Source organism: Acipenser ruthenus, chromosome 52 (genome assembly GCF_902713425.1).
Source record: "Acipenser ruthenus chromosome 52, fAciRut3.2 maternal haplotype, whole genome shotgun sequence".
In the NCBI taxonomy this organism is placed as follows: Eukaryota; Metazoa; Chordata; class Actinopteri; order Acipenseriformes; family Acipenseridae; genus Acipenser; species Acipenser ruthenus.
The window spans coordinates 8072576-8090294 of record NC_081240.1 but is presented as its reverse complement, the minus strand read 5'-3'; the positions used below and the strand labels follow the sequence as shown (position 1 = coordinate 8090294).

The 17719-nt window shown below is 40.2% G+C and overlaps 1 protein-coding gene across 1 annotated transcript; it reads left to right on the top strand.

Moving 5' to 3' along the window:
- The first annotated feature begins 1549 nt into the window (after positions 1-1549).
- LOC117433048 (tripartite motif-containing protein 16-like protein) lies at positions 1550-9008 on the top strand. The gene is made up of 6 exons (XM_034910890.2): positions 1550-2141; positions 5104-5199; positions 5377-5610; positions 5760-5919; positions 6527-6592; positions 8166-9008. Exons 1-6 carry the CDS (start codon positions 1560-1562, stop codon positions 8696-8698), a joined length of 1671 nt encoding a protein of 556 aa, XP_034766781.2. The 5' UTR covers positions 1550-1559; the 3' UTR covers positions 8699-9008.
- Positions 9009-17719: the final 8711 nt, after the last annotated feature.

The window sequence follows — 17719 nt, the reverse complement described above, 5'->3', positions numbered from 1 at the left end:
AAACAATTGAGAACTGAAGTGGGGGCATTTCTGTCCATTTTACCCACTCAGATCCCTCGCTTTCTAAATATATTGGTGCGTCTGAAAAGATAATAGCATCGTCTTCAAATACAAGCTAAAGATTGTCAGATTGCTATTTATTTTACTTTCACAATGAAAATTCATAAATAAACTTATTTAAAATGAATAAATAAGGTTGTATTCATGTTTATATAAGAAATATAATTTTCAATTTGTCAAAACAATTTATTGGTTTTAAATTTGATCAGCAATAACTGCATGTAAAAGTTTTTTTCTTAAATAAATATCATTCAAAATAGGTCATTTAAATTAAGCTATTGTTTATATCATCTATATATTCTTAATATTACATGTCTGATCTTTAATATCCTAGTATGTGTATTCTGAATGATTCAACATGATTTTTGCTTAGATCTTTATTTGAAATGCTTACTAAGTATTCCAGCAAGAATAGCCTCTGAAAACTCTTGTCCAGGCTGATTGTGTGGAAACGAGGTGGGGAAGCATATTGGTGGTGCGCTGGGCACTGAAGTCCACAGGGTAAGCATTGTGCACTGCAGCCCATGCAACAGCCATACGCTTCCCCACAATCAGCCTCCAGGAGTCTTTTCAGAAGCAGTGTTTGCTGGAATAGTTAGTAAGCATGGTGAATAAAATCTAATCAGAAACAGCCATAGAAAATCCTCATCAGGTAAGAAATGTAAAGAACATGATGACGTTTAAACCTTTAACCTCAGTGTGGTGCCCATGAGTGTTCATTAATTTCTATCTATCAGGAGAGTTTTCAAAATGACCAATTGTATCTGTTCATGAAAACACAGCAGCATGGCTGATTGAAATGAAATCTCTTTGAAATGTTTGATGAAGGGGGTGAGGAGGTGGGGTCCTATTACCTGTAACACAGGAAGGAAGGAAGTGAACGGGGAGAGGAAACCAGTGTGGGGGCTGCAGGATCAATGGGCTTCACCTGAGTCAAAGAGAGTGGAAATAAAGAAGTGTGGAAAACAAAACGAGCAACAGCAAAACAAGAAGGGACTTGAGAGAATGATGTTCTGCTGATGAGAGGGAAGACATTGTCTGAAATGAATAAAACAAATAGTGCACAGATTTGAAAAGTAGGTCCCTTGATTGTAAGCTTTGTTTGAGTGTCTGTTCTGTATAAAATGGTTTTAACTCATGAAATCAGCACTGTAATAAATGAGTATGTCAGTAACATACACACCCTGTCTGATAACACTAGAACATGTCTAGTTCTCATAATATACAGCCTCGCCTGGACTGGAGGGACCACCCTTCACATTCTCTTAGGGGGTTAGCAGACCTTGTTCCTCAAGCTTGCTTTGAACTGGAGAGAAGAAAGCCATTGGTGCTCAGTTTGTGGTTGAGGACTAATGGACTTTGAGATGTGGATTAATGCCCACGAAGATCAAACTCCACCAAACTCCGCCTCTTAGAGTGTTACACAATTCCAGGAAATCAGCACAGTTAAGTTTTGTTTGTCGTGAAATTGTCAGCCTCTCTGTCTCACTGCAGCAAGAATGGCTTCAAACTTGTGGTCAGAGGATCAGTTTAGCTGTTCAGTGTGTCTGGAGCTATTGAAGGACCCAGTCACTACATCATGTGGACACAGTTACTGTATGGGGTGTATTAAGAACTACTGGGATCAGACTGATCATACAGGTGTCTACAGCTGCCCCCAGTGCAGAGAGACCTTTACCCCAAGGCCTGATCTGCGCAGAAACACCATGCTGGCTGAAGTTGTGGAGGAATTAAAGAAGACAGGACTCAATCCTCCTCCTGCTCAAAGTTATGCTGGACCTGGAGATGTGCCGTGTGATTTCTGCACTGGGAGAAAGTTCAAAGCTGTGAAATCCTGTTTGACGTGCCTGGCCTCTTTTTGTGAAACACACGTCAAGCCACACTATGAGGGGGCTGCTTTCAAGAGGCACAAGCTGATCAATTCAATTGAAAATCTGGAGCAGAAGCTTTGTGCTGAACACCAGAAGGTTTTGGAGGTCTTCTGTAGAACCGATCAGACGTGTATTTGCTTGTTGTGTACACAAGATGAACACAGGAGCCATGATACAGTCTCAGCTAAGAAAGAAAGGAGTGGGAAACAGGTAAGGATTTGAACCAATTCCTTGTATCTTTCCTAGAAGATAAGAATTCCCAGGGATATTTAACATGTCTTTTTGCTAGGTTATACAGTTTCACATTAGATCTGATTTTAATTGTATATTAAAAGCTATTTAAAGAGCCCTAGTTTTTTAATTGCTCTATCTAAACTATGATGTACTAACATGTATTTCAGGGTGTAACAGGGGCGTTGTTACAGGTGTGGCTATCGCTGATTGACAGGAGAGACACAGGAGGTTTTCTTTGATACAAAAAACACAAAACATTCAAATCAAAATGCTGCTCGAAAACAACTAGAAAATAAAAGTTGACCAAACAAGAAAGGAGGTCCCGCTCCAGGAACACAGTCTCCCTGACACCTCCTGTCAAGACTTGGGTGGCATTAAAATCCTGGATTTGAATATGCCCTGTCATATCTAGCACACACTTGATTGGCAAAAACATTATTTACAATCAAACAAAAACACAGTATTTACACGTGCAGGACCTCAGCCCTGCCTCACAGGGTAAGAAGGATTTTATATGTATCTTACAACTTAATAAAATCATAGATCAGTTTCATTGTTTAAGATAGTTTAATAAGTAACATAAAACATAACATTCCCAGCAAAGTCACCTAATTTAAAAAAACAAAAAACAAACAAAAAACAAGATTATTATGATATTCAAATTAAAATATTAATATGATATGCAGTATACAAGATTAATATGATATTCAATATTCACAGGGCTTCTGTTTTTCTTTGTTTATTAATTTCATTAAACCAAGAGCCAGCCATGCTTGTGTTTGTAGTGATGTGGTGGAAATATGATCCTCGCTTGGAAAATTGGTGCTGCAGCCGGAGGACGGAGCGAGCTTCACCCAGTGCTGCCTCTATGATGCAGGGCCTCTTTAATATATTGAAACAATGATTGCAGCACAGGGATAATAATATCTTCTTAATAAACTAATACATCACATTTTAAACAAGACTTTAATAATTGTGTTTTGAGATATAGGAAACAAAACCCATGCCTTTAAAAGTGACACATACGCATCAATCTGCACTGGCAGAGCTGCTGTGCCCGTGCCTTTAAAAGTGACACATACACATCTATCTGCACTGGCAGAGCTGCGTGCCCATGCCTTTAAAAGTGACACATACGCATCTATCTGCACTGGCAGAACTGCTGTGCCCGTGCCTTTAGAAGTGACACATACGCATCTATCTGCACTGGCAGAGCTGCTGTGCCCGTGCCTTTAAAAGTGACACATGCGCATCTATCTGCACTGGCAGAGCTGCTGTGCCCGTGCCTTTAAAAGTGACACATATGCATCTATCTGCACTGGCAGAGCTGCTGTGCCCGTGCCATGCCATTCTTGCCAGTCTGCCCACAGTGAGGGGGTGTGTTTTTGGGAGGCTTGCTTGTACACTTAAAACGTTTGATCTTTCAATTTATAATCACCATCTAGCTGAAAAGAATTGTTTTTATTGGTAAAGTGTTCATCTTTTTAATTATGAAGGCTCAAAGTGAGTAGAGGGCATGACTCAAATCCAAGATGGCTGCCAGGCAGAAACAGTAGCTGAATTTTTGGTGTGTTATTATTATTATTATTATTATTATTATTATTATTATTATTATTATTATTTCTTTCTTAGCAGACGCCCTTATCCAGAGCGACTTACAATTGTTACAAGAAATCACATTATACATTATTCAGATATCAAATTATTTTTACATACAATAACCCATTTATACAGTTGGGTTTTTACTGGCGCAATCTAGGTAAAGTACCTTACTCAAGGGTACAACAGCAGTGTCCCCCACTGGGGATTGAACCCACAACCCTCCGGTCAAGAGTCCAGAGCCCTAAACACTACTCCGCACTGCTGTGTTAAAAAACATTTTTACATGATTAAAATAGAAATGTTTAAGTTAGTTAAAAACGAAATTTAATAACCTATCTGAGAATTTGTTTGTTGAAATCTACAATTTATTTTGCTCACCCTACTAGTCCCCTCTTTCCTTTGCTCTCTTCCACAGTGAAGTCCTTCTGCTCACGGGCTCATTCTTCTGGGGATTTTGTGTGTTTAGGCATTTTTTACATGTCTTCACAATTTGTTTTAAATTCCACGAGTGTGTGAATCCTCCCTATTGAACTGTAATATAGATTTAAATCCCACGAGCAAGAACAACCCTCAGTTTCTAATTATAATCTCATTTTAAATCTCACAAGCGTGTGCAATCCTCCAATAGAAATGCAGGAATGTGCTGCCACTCAGTTTAAAGTATTCAGAATGAATCAATGATAGATACAAGTCAGGAAGGAGGTTCATTGCCCGACTGCGCTGGGAAAGGGATTTTTTTAGGTTTTAGGTTATTATATTGTATTTTTTCACATGGAAAGGGGTGAAGTCAACGTGAATTGAGTAACCATGTCCAGTGTCCAGTTGGGTATACACTGATTTCATTGTTTAGTATCAGGGCTGTTTTATCTGTGTTTATAGGTTAAAAATGGAAATCAGAAGCTCTGAATATCCATTAGAGAAAGCTGCTTCAGTTTCCTAGGTGCTTCACAAAACAAACATGTAACACATGCTAGATCAGCCATCATTCACTGTTGCTAGTATGAAACAGCACCATCTAGTGGACAGCTACTGTGGATCAAGTGTCCTTTTGTATTGCTGGCAGCTGTGCACTAGATGGTGTTGTATCATACTATTATACACACATGTCTGATCTAGCCTGTGCTACAGATGTCTATGGCTTGCAACTAGAACTGAAGTCAAAATATATTTGACTCAGAATTATTGAGGTAAGGGGACAAGAAAACATAAAATATATTTGAAATAAAATGATTCTGTCAGTTTCAATAGCATACTTAAACAGGCCTGTGTTGGGTGTGACAGGATATCACTCAATGCTCCATCAGAAATGTCACTGTGTCACTGTGTTTCTACACAGAAGCAGCTGGGAGAGACACAGACAGAAATACAACAGAGAATCCAGGAGAGACTGAAAGACATGGATGAGCTGAAACAGACTGTGGAGTCACTGAAAGTGGGTATTGACAAGAGGGGGTTATTATTATTATTATTATTATTATTATTATTATTATTATTATTATTATTATTAACAGATGGACTGGAACACATCTGCAGAAGTTTACTGTCTATGCCTGATGTGTTTTTTATATCAATTCTAACCATGTCTCCTCTACTGTGTTCTTTCACTCAGAGATCTGCATGCATAGAAATAAAGGAAAGTGAGAAGATCTTTACTGAGCTGATCCGATCCATTGAGAAGATCCACACTGAGGTTATTGAGCTGATTGGAGCTAACGAGAGGGCCGCAGTGAATCAGGCTGAAGGACGCATGAAGAAACTGGAGCAGGAGATTGCTGAGCTAAGGAGGAGAAACGCTGAGCTGAAACAGCTTTCAGAGACAGAGGATCACATCAATTTTCTACAGGTAACATCACTGCTTGTTAGAAAATCTCAAGTCCCTAAACAGTTTCAGACAGACCTCTCTAATTGAATGAATCCTTGCTTTTCCCCAGGAATGTTTTGGACCCCATTCTGTTTCACTGAAAATTCCTTTTCTCCACTTTCCTGTTGTAGAATTTCAAGTCTCTCTGTGCCCCTCCTGAAGCTGGAGACTTACCCAGCGTTACTGTCAATACAGACATCTCTTTTGGGGCTGTGAGGAAAGCTGTATCTGAACTTAAAGACCATATTGAGGACTTCTGCAAGGGGGAATTAGTCAAAATAACCACAACAGGTTGGTGTGAAATAGATTCCTTTGGTAGAGATTTCTCAAATAGACCATGGCTTGAGGAGGGGCAGGACTTGCAAGACATTAATAAAGACCTCTTGCAGATTGTTGACTATATGAATATTGCAGCAAGGAGGAGGGAGAGGGAGGAGGGTAAATGGAGGAGGAAGCTTGGAGGAGACAGGAGGGAGGACTGTGGAGGAGGGAGCAGAGAGGACGAAGCAGGAAGGAGAGAGCAGGGAGGATTGAGCAGGGAGCAAGGATTAGGGAGCATGGAGGTGGGAGCAGGGAAGTAGGAGGGAGCAGGGAGGACGAGGAGGGAGCAGGGAGGAAGGAGGATACAGGAGGGAGCATAGAGGGAGAAGGGTACTCGGAGGAGAGAGGAGGGAGCAGGGAGCAGGGAGCAGGAATGATGCAGGGAGGAGGGAGTGATTTGAGGATGGGCCAGACAATGACTGTTGTATGTAATCATGAACATCTTGAAGTACAGATTTTTACATCCTGAAATGAAGTGAATAAGCCTTGTTTCTTTTCAGATTGCTGTTTGGAGTCTTATGTGTGTTGTGTATTAATCCACATGTTTCAATTCTATTTCTCTCTCTTTTCTGCCCAGTGAATGAAGTTGCAGTTTACAGTCTGCAGGCTCCAGAGCCAAGGAACAGAGCTGAGTTTTTAAAATGTAAGTCTGTTTTCACTGAAACATTTCATTGAAAGATGTGTCACTCCATTGAGAGAAGAGCTAACACTACAGAACAGGGAGGGGTGGAGCTTGAGGGCAGCAATTATTATTATTTATTAGTAATTGTGAAGCCATTAATCTACACTCCTCTCCAACAAGTATTGGTTCAGATGAATACATGCAGAATGACTGGGGGAGGGGCATTTGTTGTCTGTTTTTCCACTCTGACCTTTCTCTCCCTAAATATCTTGGTGTCCCTGAATAGATAATCATCCCATATTTTAATACATGTACAATGCATGTGAAACCAGTTGTGGGGTAAAATGAACAGCTATCCCTCCCAGTCATCCTGTGCTGGTAGTAAATGTATATTGCAGTATCACTGCACTTGTGGGATGGATTGCTCATTAAAATATTAGACAGATATTTGAAGAGTGGATGATATTCTATTGAAGATATTTAGTAAGCAAGGGGTCTGAGTGGGTAAAATGGCAACACATACCCTGTAGGAACATTAAGTGAACTGTAATTGTATGCAGAGTTTCATTTGATTAGTTCCAATTGAAGAAGTTTGATAAGATCGAGGAATTATAATGAACAAAACAATCAAACAGCAAGAGGGTTTAATTAATAGCAGCAGCGGTTTATTGAAGACAGAAAAATAAAAAGAGAGAACTTATCCAAAGTGAGAAATAAATCTCAAGTAAGAATTATAGATCAAATCTATTGATTATCAATCTTAATTATTACAGTCTAAATATACTTGTCAATAAAAAAGCAGGGACAAGGGAGCAGGGAGCCTGGAGCAGGGAGGAGGGAGCATAGAGGAGGGAGAAGGGAGCAGGAAGGAGGGAGCAAGGAGTAGGGAGCATACAGGAGGGAGCAGGGTGGAAAGAGGATTGAGTAGGAGCATACAGGAGGGAGCATGGAGGAGAGAGGAGGGAACAGGGAGCATACAGGAGGGGGAAGGACCAGGAAGTAGGGAGCATACAGGAGGGATGAGGGTGGAGGGAGGATGGAGTAGGGAACATACAGGAGGGAGCATGGAGGAGGGAGCATAAAGGAGGGAGAAGGGAGCATAAAGAAAGGAAAAGGGAGGAGGGAGCAGGGAGGAGGGAGCATACAGGAGAAGGGAGGGAGCATACAGGAGGAAGCAGGGAGTAGATAGCATACAGGAGGGAGGAGGGACCAGGGAGTAGGGAGCATACAGGAGGGAGCAGGGTGGAGAGAGGATGGAGTAGGGAGCATACAGGAGGGAGGAGGAAGAAGGGAGTATAGAAAGAGGAGGGAACAGGAAGGACAGAAGAGGGAGCAAAGAGGAGGGACCATAGCACAGGGACTATAGAGGGAGGAGGAAGCAGGGAGGATAGATCAGGGAGGAGAGATCAGGGAGGAGGGAGCATAGAGGAGGGAGGAGAGAGCATGGAGGAGGAGAGGAGGGAGGAGGGAGCATAGAGAAGGGTGCAGGGACTGGTGAAGCAGGGAGGAGGGAGTGATTTGAGGATGCAGCTGACAATGACTGTTGATTTTCTCAGTGACTTGACTTTTCTAACCGTCTCTCCTCTTCAATCAGATTCCTGTCAGCTCACACTGGACCCCAGCACAGTGCATAGAAACCTCTGTCTGTCTGAAGGGAACAGAAAGGTGACATGCAGGAGAGAGACCCAGAGATATCCCACTCACCCAGAGAGATTTGAGAGCTATCCCCAAGTGCTTTGCAGAGAGGGTTTGTCAGGGACACGCTGTTACTGGGAGATTGAATGGAGTGGTAGAGGGGCTGTTATAGGAGTCACATATAAAGGAATCCGCAGGAAAGGAGGGGATCGTTCCTGTATCCTTGGATTCAATGACAAGTCCTGGAGTTTGGAATGCTCTGATTCCAGTTACTCTGCCTGGCACAATAACAATCACACTGCAATAACTGCCCCCCGCTCCCCCAGAATAGGAGTGTATCTGGACTTTAATGCCGGCACGCTGTCCTTTTATGGCGTCTCTGACACAATGACCCTCCTGCACAGATTCCAAACCACATTCACTGAGCCGCTCTATCCTGGGTTTTGGCTTCGTTATTATGATTCCTCTGTAACAATCTGCCAGCTGAACTAGACTGTTTTGTGTTGTAAGAAACCCTTTGTATTGAACTCCCTGTCGGTCCTCTCCACTCCTCGGGTGAAGGGAATGTTCAATCTGACACAATTTTGGATGAAAGTTAGGGTGTAAAACGGCGCCACCTGCAGAGCGAAACGAGGGGAATTATTTGTTTTTAGAAACGAAAGGATTTCATACGAAATAACTATTTCATTTTTTTTTAATTGTTATGTTTTAAATATATTTAAAAAATGGCATCCAATAGTCAGTGCTGTAATAGTTTTTAAAAAAGTTAACTTAAGTTTGCTTTATTGTGTGTGTTTTTGTTCTTTGATTTCCATAAGATATTTGTTTTGTTTATTTTTTCAGATTTTAGTAATGTGATTTAATAAAAAAAAAAAAATTGATTAACTGACTTTTCTTATTTATTAATATTCATAGGGAAGCATTGTAAAGCATAGAGAGGTCTGATAAAGCATAGGGAAGCATTGTAAAGCACACAGAGGTGTGGTAAAGCATAGGGAAGCATTGTAAAGCACAGAGAGGTGTGGTAAAGCATAGGGAAGCATTGTAAAGCACAGAGAGGTCTGGTAAAGCATAGGGAAGTATTGTAAAGCACAGAGAGGTCTGGTAAAGCACAGGGAAGCATTGTAAAGCACAGAGAGGTCTAGTGAAGCATAGGGAAGCATTGTAAAGCACAGAGAGGTCTGGTAAAGCACAGGGAAGCATTGTAAAGCACAGAGAGGTCTGGACTCGAAGCCTGGGCTTGAGACTCAGCTCAGTGATTTCGATTCCTGAACAGCTTCTTAGTAAAGGTATTATTCAGCATGCCGCCGCACCGTGAACTAATAAGAAAAGACTTTCAGTACCTGGCAGGCTCTTGTGACATATCAGGCGGGTCATTCTCTTTACTCCTTCTTCTTCTCCTTGGAGTCGGGTCCATGCCTCTCTCTACTGAATCACTCGTTCCTCAGTTAGCTGTGTTTCTCCTCTGCAACACAATTGAAACAAGTCCGTTGTTAAAGAGTACAGCGCTTCAAATGTCATTTTTCTTTCTCTTTCTTTAGACCGGCCCTTATCTTTTCATGCTGTTTGAAATCATCCTGACCGCTTCTTGTTATCACAGTTACTCAAATGCTGGGTTTGTTTTTGGAAACGTCTGTGTTGCTAATGGAGTGCCATGGGAGCATTGTATTTTAAACAATTTTGTATCAATTAAGATTACGTTTCATTTTGAATTATTAATTTTGAACTTTAAATATACAGGTTAATACTAACAGTTACAATAGCACCTAATAGGAAAAACAAAAACTATGATCTTTTTGTATGTTTTGTCCAGTTGTTCTGCTTGGATTTTGGTGTCTGACTAAATTTATATTCGAGCTTGAGTTTCTTGCACTGTTCATGTCGTTAGGGTTACCCGATTTGCCGTGAAAAACTAAATAAGACGTTCTTTTTCTCCTAGTCACTGACGCAGTACCAAAATAACAGTATTGTGCATTAAAGAAACAAGGACCAGGGGTCACAAATGGAGATTAGATAAAGGGCCATTCAGAACAGAAAATAGGAGGCACTTTTTTACACAGAGAATTGTGAGGGTCTGGAACCAACTCCCCAGTAATGTTGTTGAAGCGGACACCCTGGGATCCTTCAAGAAGCTGCTTGATGAGATTCTGGGATCAATAAGCTACTAACAACCAAACGAGCAAGATGGGCTGAATGGGGCCTCCTCTCGTTTGTAAATTTTCTTATGTTCTTATGTATTTAACACAATAGTTTTATCAAATTATTGTGGAATAGTTGTATTCTTGTGTCTTTTGAAAATATCAGTTTACAAAAGCACTCTTATTTTGAAGACTCCATGTTCACAAGTATGCGGAAGCCCCTTTGGCAGTCAGCATGATCTGAAATTATAAGTCACATGACCGGAACCTGCGTGACGTCGAGTTATTTTGCTTAAACATCAATAATAACCTAACAACGAAGAAGAAGCGAAAAGGAAAATACAAAGAAAAAATGATGTAGCCTATCATTGTGATAAGCTGAAATATTGAAGTACCTTGACAAGATGTTTTGCCGGTTCGCAATTCCGGGACGTACCGGCTGACTTTCAACTCTATTATTATTATTATTATTATTATTATTATTATTATTATTATTATTATTATTGAGTTTTATTAACCACTATCCTCAACAATACGAAGTATAAAATCGACTCGCACAAGCGTTCCTCTTCACTGTAGCTGAAGCGAGCTGCGGGTCACATGACACAGGAAGTAAATGTCTTCAAAGCAGTTCCTTGGGTTGGGCAGCAGCTGATTCATGACGAGAGAAAAACACAGACCTGTTCAGAGTCATGCGAGTCACGAACGACTTTAAATAATCGTGTGTGTGTCTATCTCACCTCGCTCGACCCGCTGACAAGTCTTGACAGCCCGCTATTAATAATGAACCAGGGAAAGGCTGAGGTCCCCATGCAGCTGTGGTGATATCTTTGTTTCCTCCTCCTTGAAGTCATCTCCGTGTCTGTATCTCCTAAATCACTCGTTCCGCAGTTAGCTGTGTTTCGACTGTGCAACACAACTGAAATCATTAACGAGAGGAGCACAGGGCACCCCGATATACTCACAGCAGAACAGCCTCCATTCACAAAACCTATAGCAACGCGATCATTAACGAGGGGAGCACAGAGCACCCCGATACACTCACAGCAGAACAGCCTCCATTCACAAAACCTATAGCAACGCGATCATTAACGAGGGGAGCACAGAGCACCCCGATATACTCACAGCAGAACAGCATCCATTCACGTTCAGAAAGACATCCTGGCGGATTCCAGTAACTCACATGCAATCATCGAGCGCGCAGCTGCTGCTGCTGTAAGAGCCGCTCTACAGGCTGGAACAGCCAGCGCTGCTCAACCACCACAAACTGAGGGACGTGGAAGGATGTCATCCGTGGACCTGCCACATCATCTTCAACATCATTTCAGAATAGGACTTACAATTCCCGTGTATCTATGCTATAGTCTATAGCTCTAACACTGCTCCGAAGTTATTTCAGATTGAATGAGTGTCCTGATTTAATAAATGCAGTGTTAAAGACGGGCACGATATGTAATGAAAGTGTATCATACAGTCCCATGACATTCCCCGCGTCTTCCTCGGTGACCCCTCTATAAAATTGCACGCCTCGTTGCCAGGTCCAGCTACAGTATATATAGCCAGTGCTTAATGTGTAAAGAAAGAGGAGCCGGGGCGCAAGTAATGACAATAACACCGTCCTGAAGAAGCGCGCATTCAAAATCATAACACGTGTATTTGAAAGAGTATTGCACGTGCTAGTGTTAGATGTTTACAATCACGTGTTCCACATCATATACAAAGCAGGAGTGATGCAGAGAAATTAAGCAAAGGCAACCGCAGGACAGATAATAAATACAAAAAAGCATGTGTACACGTTTTGTTATGGTTTTGCATTTAAATGGTTTAAAAAAACAAACACATTAAAAGACAATCCGAGGACTCCAGAAGGACGACACTGATTTAAAAAATAAATAAAATAAATTAATCCGCCCCCCCCCACACGCGCATTGGTTTGCCCCGCGGTCTGCACTATTATCAGTGATGTGTTTGCAACAGAAGTCGCTGGTAGATTACAAAAAACATCAATTAAACTGAGGCTAGGTAGTTGTGATCTTAGTATGTTTTGATACTCTAGTAATTAAATTATATTAATTGAAAATTCAAGAGAGAACCAGATCGTTATTATTTTTCTGGTTTAATATAATATAGCAAGCTAATGTTCCTATTGAAGTAGGCTACAATATATTTTTTTCATTGAAAAGTTGTCGTTGTTCTTTGTTGAAATTAATGTCCAGCTTTCATATTTTGTTGTGTACTACTGATTTAATCAAACCAAGTAGTGTAAGAAGTTGCTTGTATCGTTCATGACGTTTTTCAAATCAAGTAATCTTATTTGTGTTTATAAAAGACAATAGCGCAGCCATCTTACTTAAAGGCGCTCATGATGAAATCGTAAAGTAATTTAAAGTCGGCTAAAAACGTGACCGCGGACTGTCTCTTTAGCGCGCGCGCAAGCGCTTGCAGATTTGATACAACTGTGTTGAGAATTTAAAAATAAAGCGTTTAATGAGATTTTTAACTCGAGGTCCCGGGAATATGACTCTGCACGCCCAGAGATTCCGGGGCTGAGCCCCGGCACAAATTAAGCACCGAGTATAGCGATGTAGAAACAAACGATTAAATATCCCAGTCGATGGAAATTCAAACTTCAATTCAAGTCCAAAGCTATTTCAAATTAAATGAGTGTGAGTGAGTGTAATACATGTACTGGAAAAGACGGGCACGATAAAAGCGGAAAAAAGATATATATTTTTAATCCCATTTCCTCATGTCATTGTTCCAGATAGTACAGACTTGTGTTAGAGAGTACAGTTATGTTTTATTCGTCTTGCTGGTAGCTAGCTAACAGTCGTCGCTACAAGGTTTGTGTCTCATAAAGCAGCGCATCACCTTGTGTTTCAGAATGGTTCAGCATTGCGTTCACCGCAATTTGTGTTTTTGTCTCATTAATCAGCAAATTATTATTATTATTATTATTATTATTATTATTATTATTATTATTATTATTATTATTATTATTATTATTAGTTTATTAGGTCGCTACGTTGTGTTTTGTGTTATCGTTTTAATTCGGCTACATTCATTTTTAGAGCGCCCCCTTATCCTTCGTTTCTTTCCCCGCGCCAATCAGAGGATGATTCCCTTTACCTGGATCATTTAAAAGGCTGGTTTTACAGACAAGGTGGAGCGGAATAGGAAGCAGGATGTAAGGGAACGGGAGGCTGTCTGGACGGCGGCAGTATGGTTGTGCAATGGCGGTGTGTTTAAAATGATTTCGTGTGTGGTGTGCGAGTAGCGGCAGTAGTACTGAAGTATGAGACGTGAGTAAGCCAATTTGATTATGATCTTCTAGTCAGCTACAACCTTCGTTGGTTGTCGTTAAATCCTTAAAGGGACTGACTAGTTTAGAACTTACTGTTTCAAAGCAGCACGTTTGTTTCCATCACGTGGCCGGCTACTCTTGGACCATCACACGCGTGATAATGCCCTGACAGGCTGCCGTTCCCCAGAGTAGTTTGTGTTTTAAGCTTCCGTTCTTTCAGATATCCCCCTGGTTGTTTTATGACTGTTTTTATTAATTTTCTGTAATGATTAGACTCCAGTTCGCAGTATCATTATTTGATTGATGATCTGCATTGTCAACGATAACCTACTTGTTTTGTGTGTTTTAAATAAATGGAATAGTTAATTATAATAGTAAAGTGTTGCACTTTGCACGTTTGTTTTTATTGGTTTGTATATGCGTGATTTAAAGAGGATTGGTGTATTTGATTTGTTTTTTATTATTGTGATTAGTATTTATTAGCATTTTTTTTGCACAGTTAATTTGTTGCTGTTTAAGTTTTTTTAACACTCCGTCACGTCCTGCACGGTTATACACTGTCGTTGGTAGTAATTGCTTGTTAATGTGCATATCTATGATCTGAGTTGGTGTCTCCTCCAAATAAAATCTGGAATGATTTTTAATCGTTGTAGTTTGTGCTCCTTCTGATTTCTATCCCAGTTCCACGCCCTATAAAATATAACACTTAGGAGACGTGTTTTAAACTAGCGTTTGTTTTAATTCTGAGGGTGGAATTCCCTCGGTGACGTAGTCAGGCTGTTCTTTTTGTGTGTTCCGTGGCGCTGCCCCGCTCTGTCTCGGCGGGCAGGTGCTTCATTTAAAAAAAAAGTCTTAGAAAATAGCAGTTTACAAAAGCTCCCTTATTTTGAAGACTCCATGTTCACAAGTATGCGGAAGCCCTTCAGTGTTGCCACATACACACCCTAATACATGAGTATTATAACAGAAATACTAATTAACAAAGAAAGATCAATCAAATGCTTACAGTTACCGACTGCACTGGTCTTGCACCTCTGCATACCCAGAATTACACAAACACAAACATGAACTTTATACATTCCGCTTTGGGCCAAAGAGTCACACCAGCAATACTGCACTGGTCTTAGCACAGCTTAATCAGCACTCCAAAAACAGAAAACGGAACTATATACATTTCACTGTGTCTCCAATTATCCAGCAGGATCCGCCAGGTGCTGTACATGCTGGAATCAAAATTGACCAGCAGTTCCTGTGGAGGCTACGTTCCCTCTGAGACTTTCATTTAGTTACCCGCTGTGACTAAAGCAACTTTATCCACACTGGAAAAATTGAAGCAACTAAACAATACTGTATACAAGTTAAACATACTGTTTCACAAGGCAGAAAGACACGTGCTTTATTTGAAAACACGTAAATATTTAAATGCCAGGTCTATATAGGCCTATATGTAAAGTACACTTTAACTCTGATTCCCATTTAATAAATCCCAAACTTAGTCCCACGTGAAAAAACGTCAGTACAGATTTCCTAAATTGTGAATAGGTTCGCAGAGATATTCATGTACTGCATAATCCTTTACATTATTTTGACTGTGACGCGGTTTTCTTTCCACTGCAGGACAGTGCTATTAGTGTGTGTTAAATATTAATGCCTCCCTGACCAACCGCAGCTCGAGTTACACAAGCTTGTACTGATGTGATTAATAATATTAGCAGGATTGTACAGCCACTACTGTTCACCTGGGACTAGCGACAGCAATATTGCATCGATTCTGACATTGAAACTCGTAGTGAGACATACACTTCGTTTAAAAAATAATAAATGTGTTTATTTTTTATGAAATTGTTCTTTCGAATCCACTCTGTTCCTATTTCCAAAATATATTTCAACACATTTTTAAAGAGATAGCAAACAACGAAAAAAGAAAATAAAACGTATCTGTGATTTTTTTTGAAGCTGCGTATTTGTGGCTTGCCGTGTGTGAAAATGTTCCTTCGGGACGGTGGTGTGTTTGAAACCAGACTGCTTCACCTCCCGGTGACTATCACGCTCATATTTCAGTTGTGTTTACATGGTTGGTATTCCTTGGGCTACATCTTTCGGCTGCATTATTCTGATAATTTGAATACAATTTATTTTATTTATGTATTTTAAAATGTGTCAAGAATTTTTCCGTTTGGATGCCATGTTTTTTAAAAAAATATTTTGTACAAGCATCTCTGTCCGCTGACTGTTTCTAATTAGAACCTCTGTCCTCCCGCCAAACAACGTTCGTGGTGTACATATTACATGAACAAGCTAAAGGGCTTTCATTGGGCGAAATGAAATCAAACTAAACAGACTGTATTGATCATTCACCAGCACACGTTGATAGTAATCGTGCTGGCAGTCTCACACAAGTACATTTTTCAAAGCCGTCGCCACCGTGGTGAACTTGGTGAACAATCGCTGAGCCACAAGGGAACACGTGACGTGATGGTCTTCTGCTGCTGTCAATCATGAGTCCATGCTTGTGTTAAGGTGGGTTAAAGTGGTTATGAAAAGTGTTTTAGTGACGTCATTTTACCATCAGCTCATTGAATCTTACTTTATTTTAGATGTACCTTATTTATTTATTTATTTATTTATGTTTTGTATGGACCTCTGACAGAAAATACAAATTACCCACCCAAAGACTTAAAACTAGCCCAAAATATCATCACCAATTTTTACCCGCATAAATAATAAAAGAAACAGCCCAATTGGGCGGGAACCAGGGCAACCTGGCAACACTGATTACAATCAGGACGGAGGCTTGTTAGCGGGATTTCAAGCTGTATTACAGTTAAGATACAGAGGATTTAAAACAGAATTGTGGAGAAATGTACAAAAATGCCTCCAGACAAAAATCCCAGAAGAATGTGCCGAGACCAGAGGGGTTTCACTGTGGAAGACAGCAAAACAAAGAAGGGACAACTTAAGTGTGCAAGTATTGTCGAGTTACTATACATATTTTGACACACACACACACACACACACACACACACACACAAACGCTCAAGCATTTTGGAAAGTAACTGACAACACTAATTTCATACAGTATATCAAAAACGAAAGCCCAGAAAAAAACGATTTACATAAAACTAGAAAATAGCTCAAAATAAGCACCGAAAAATACAATTAATAAAACCTGAAAAACAGAAACCCTAATTATACAGCAACACTGAACACACAGGGCTCTATGTAATAAATGAAATACTAAAATCAAAGAGTTTGAGATGTTATATCCTGACTGACGAACCCCTAATGGGTAAATGTATGAGCTTGACCCTTTAGATTCACAGCTAACCTCAACAAAATTAGGGTTCAAGAGAAAAGCCCCAAACTAAGAACTCCAGCGCAGCGAGACAGAATATCTCAGTTTAACAGCGTGTTCCCGGGGTCGTGTCTGCTGGCTGTTTGTGAACCAATTCCGCTTCGTGTCGGACAGCCTTAAAAATGAATGCGCTTTGTAGCGTCACTCTTTATAGAAAGTCTGACACGAGAGGCCCAAGACAACGCGAATATGCCAACAGACCCTAATATCTCCGGGGCAGCCCCGATCACAATCCTTACTAACATCCGACAGGAAACGAAAAAAAGATATTTCTGAATAAAAAGCTGGGCTAATAAGAAATAAACTTCGACACATTTTACCAAAAACAAAATCCAAACCTGAATATAATCGGCTGAACTAATAAGAAATCAACCTCATCTCAATTTACCAAAATACAAAATTCAAACCTGAATACAGTACTCATATTTCAACTTTAAACATCAATTACAAAATTGTCAATTCTTATATACCTTTAAAATGTAAACTTTTCACACAATCACTCGACTTGTATCATATATTTATATTAAAGTATATTATTTACAACTATATTTATTAATATCTCTTTTATTATTCATAATCTTTAAATCCAAGCTAATATTAGGAGGCTGTATGGTCCATTGTTTAAAAAAGAAACTGTCTTGTAACCAGGAGGTCCCCGGTTCAAATCCCAGCTCACTCACTGTGTGACCCTGAGCAAGTCACCTCACCTCCTTGTG

Bases quoted from the DNA above. Each gene is read 5' to 3' on its own strand.
- LOC117433048 (XM_034910890.2), top strand. From the start codon at position 1,560: ATGGCTTCAAACTTGTGGTCAGAGGATCAGTTTAGCTGTTCAGTGTGT. The intron at 5,920-6,526 runs GTTGGTGTGAAA...TTTTCTGCCCAG, and splicing joins AGTCAAAATAACCACAACAG to TGAATGAAGTTGCAGTTTAC. The intron at 6,593-8,165 runs GTAAGTCTGTTT...CTCTTCAATCAG, and splicing joins CAGAGCTGAGTTTTTAAAAT to ATTCCTGTCAGCTCACACTG.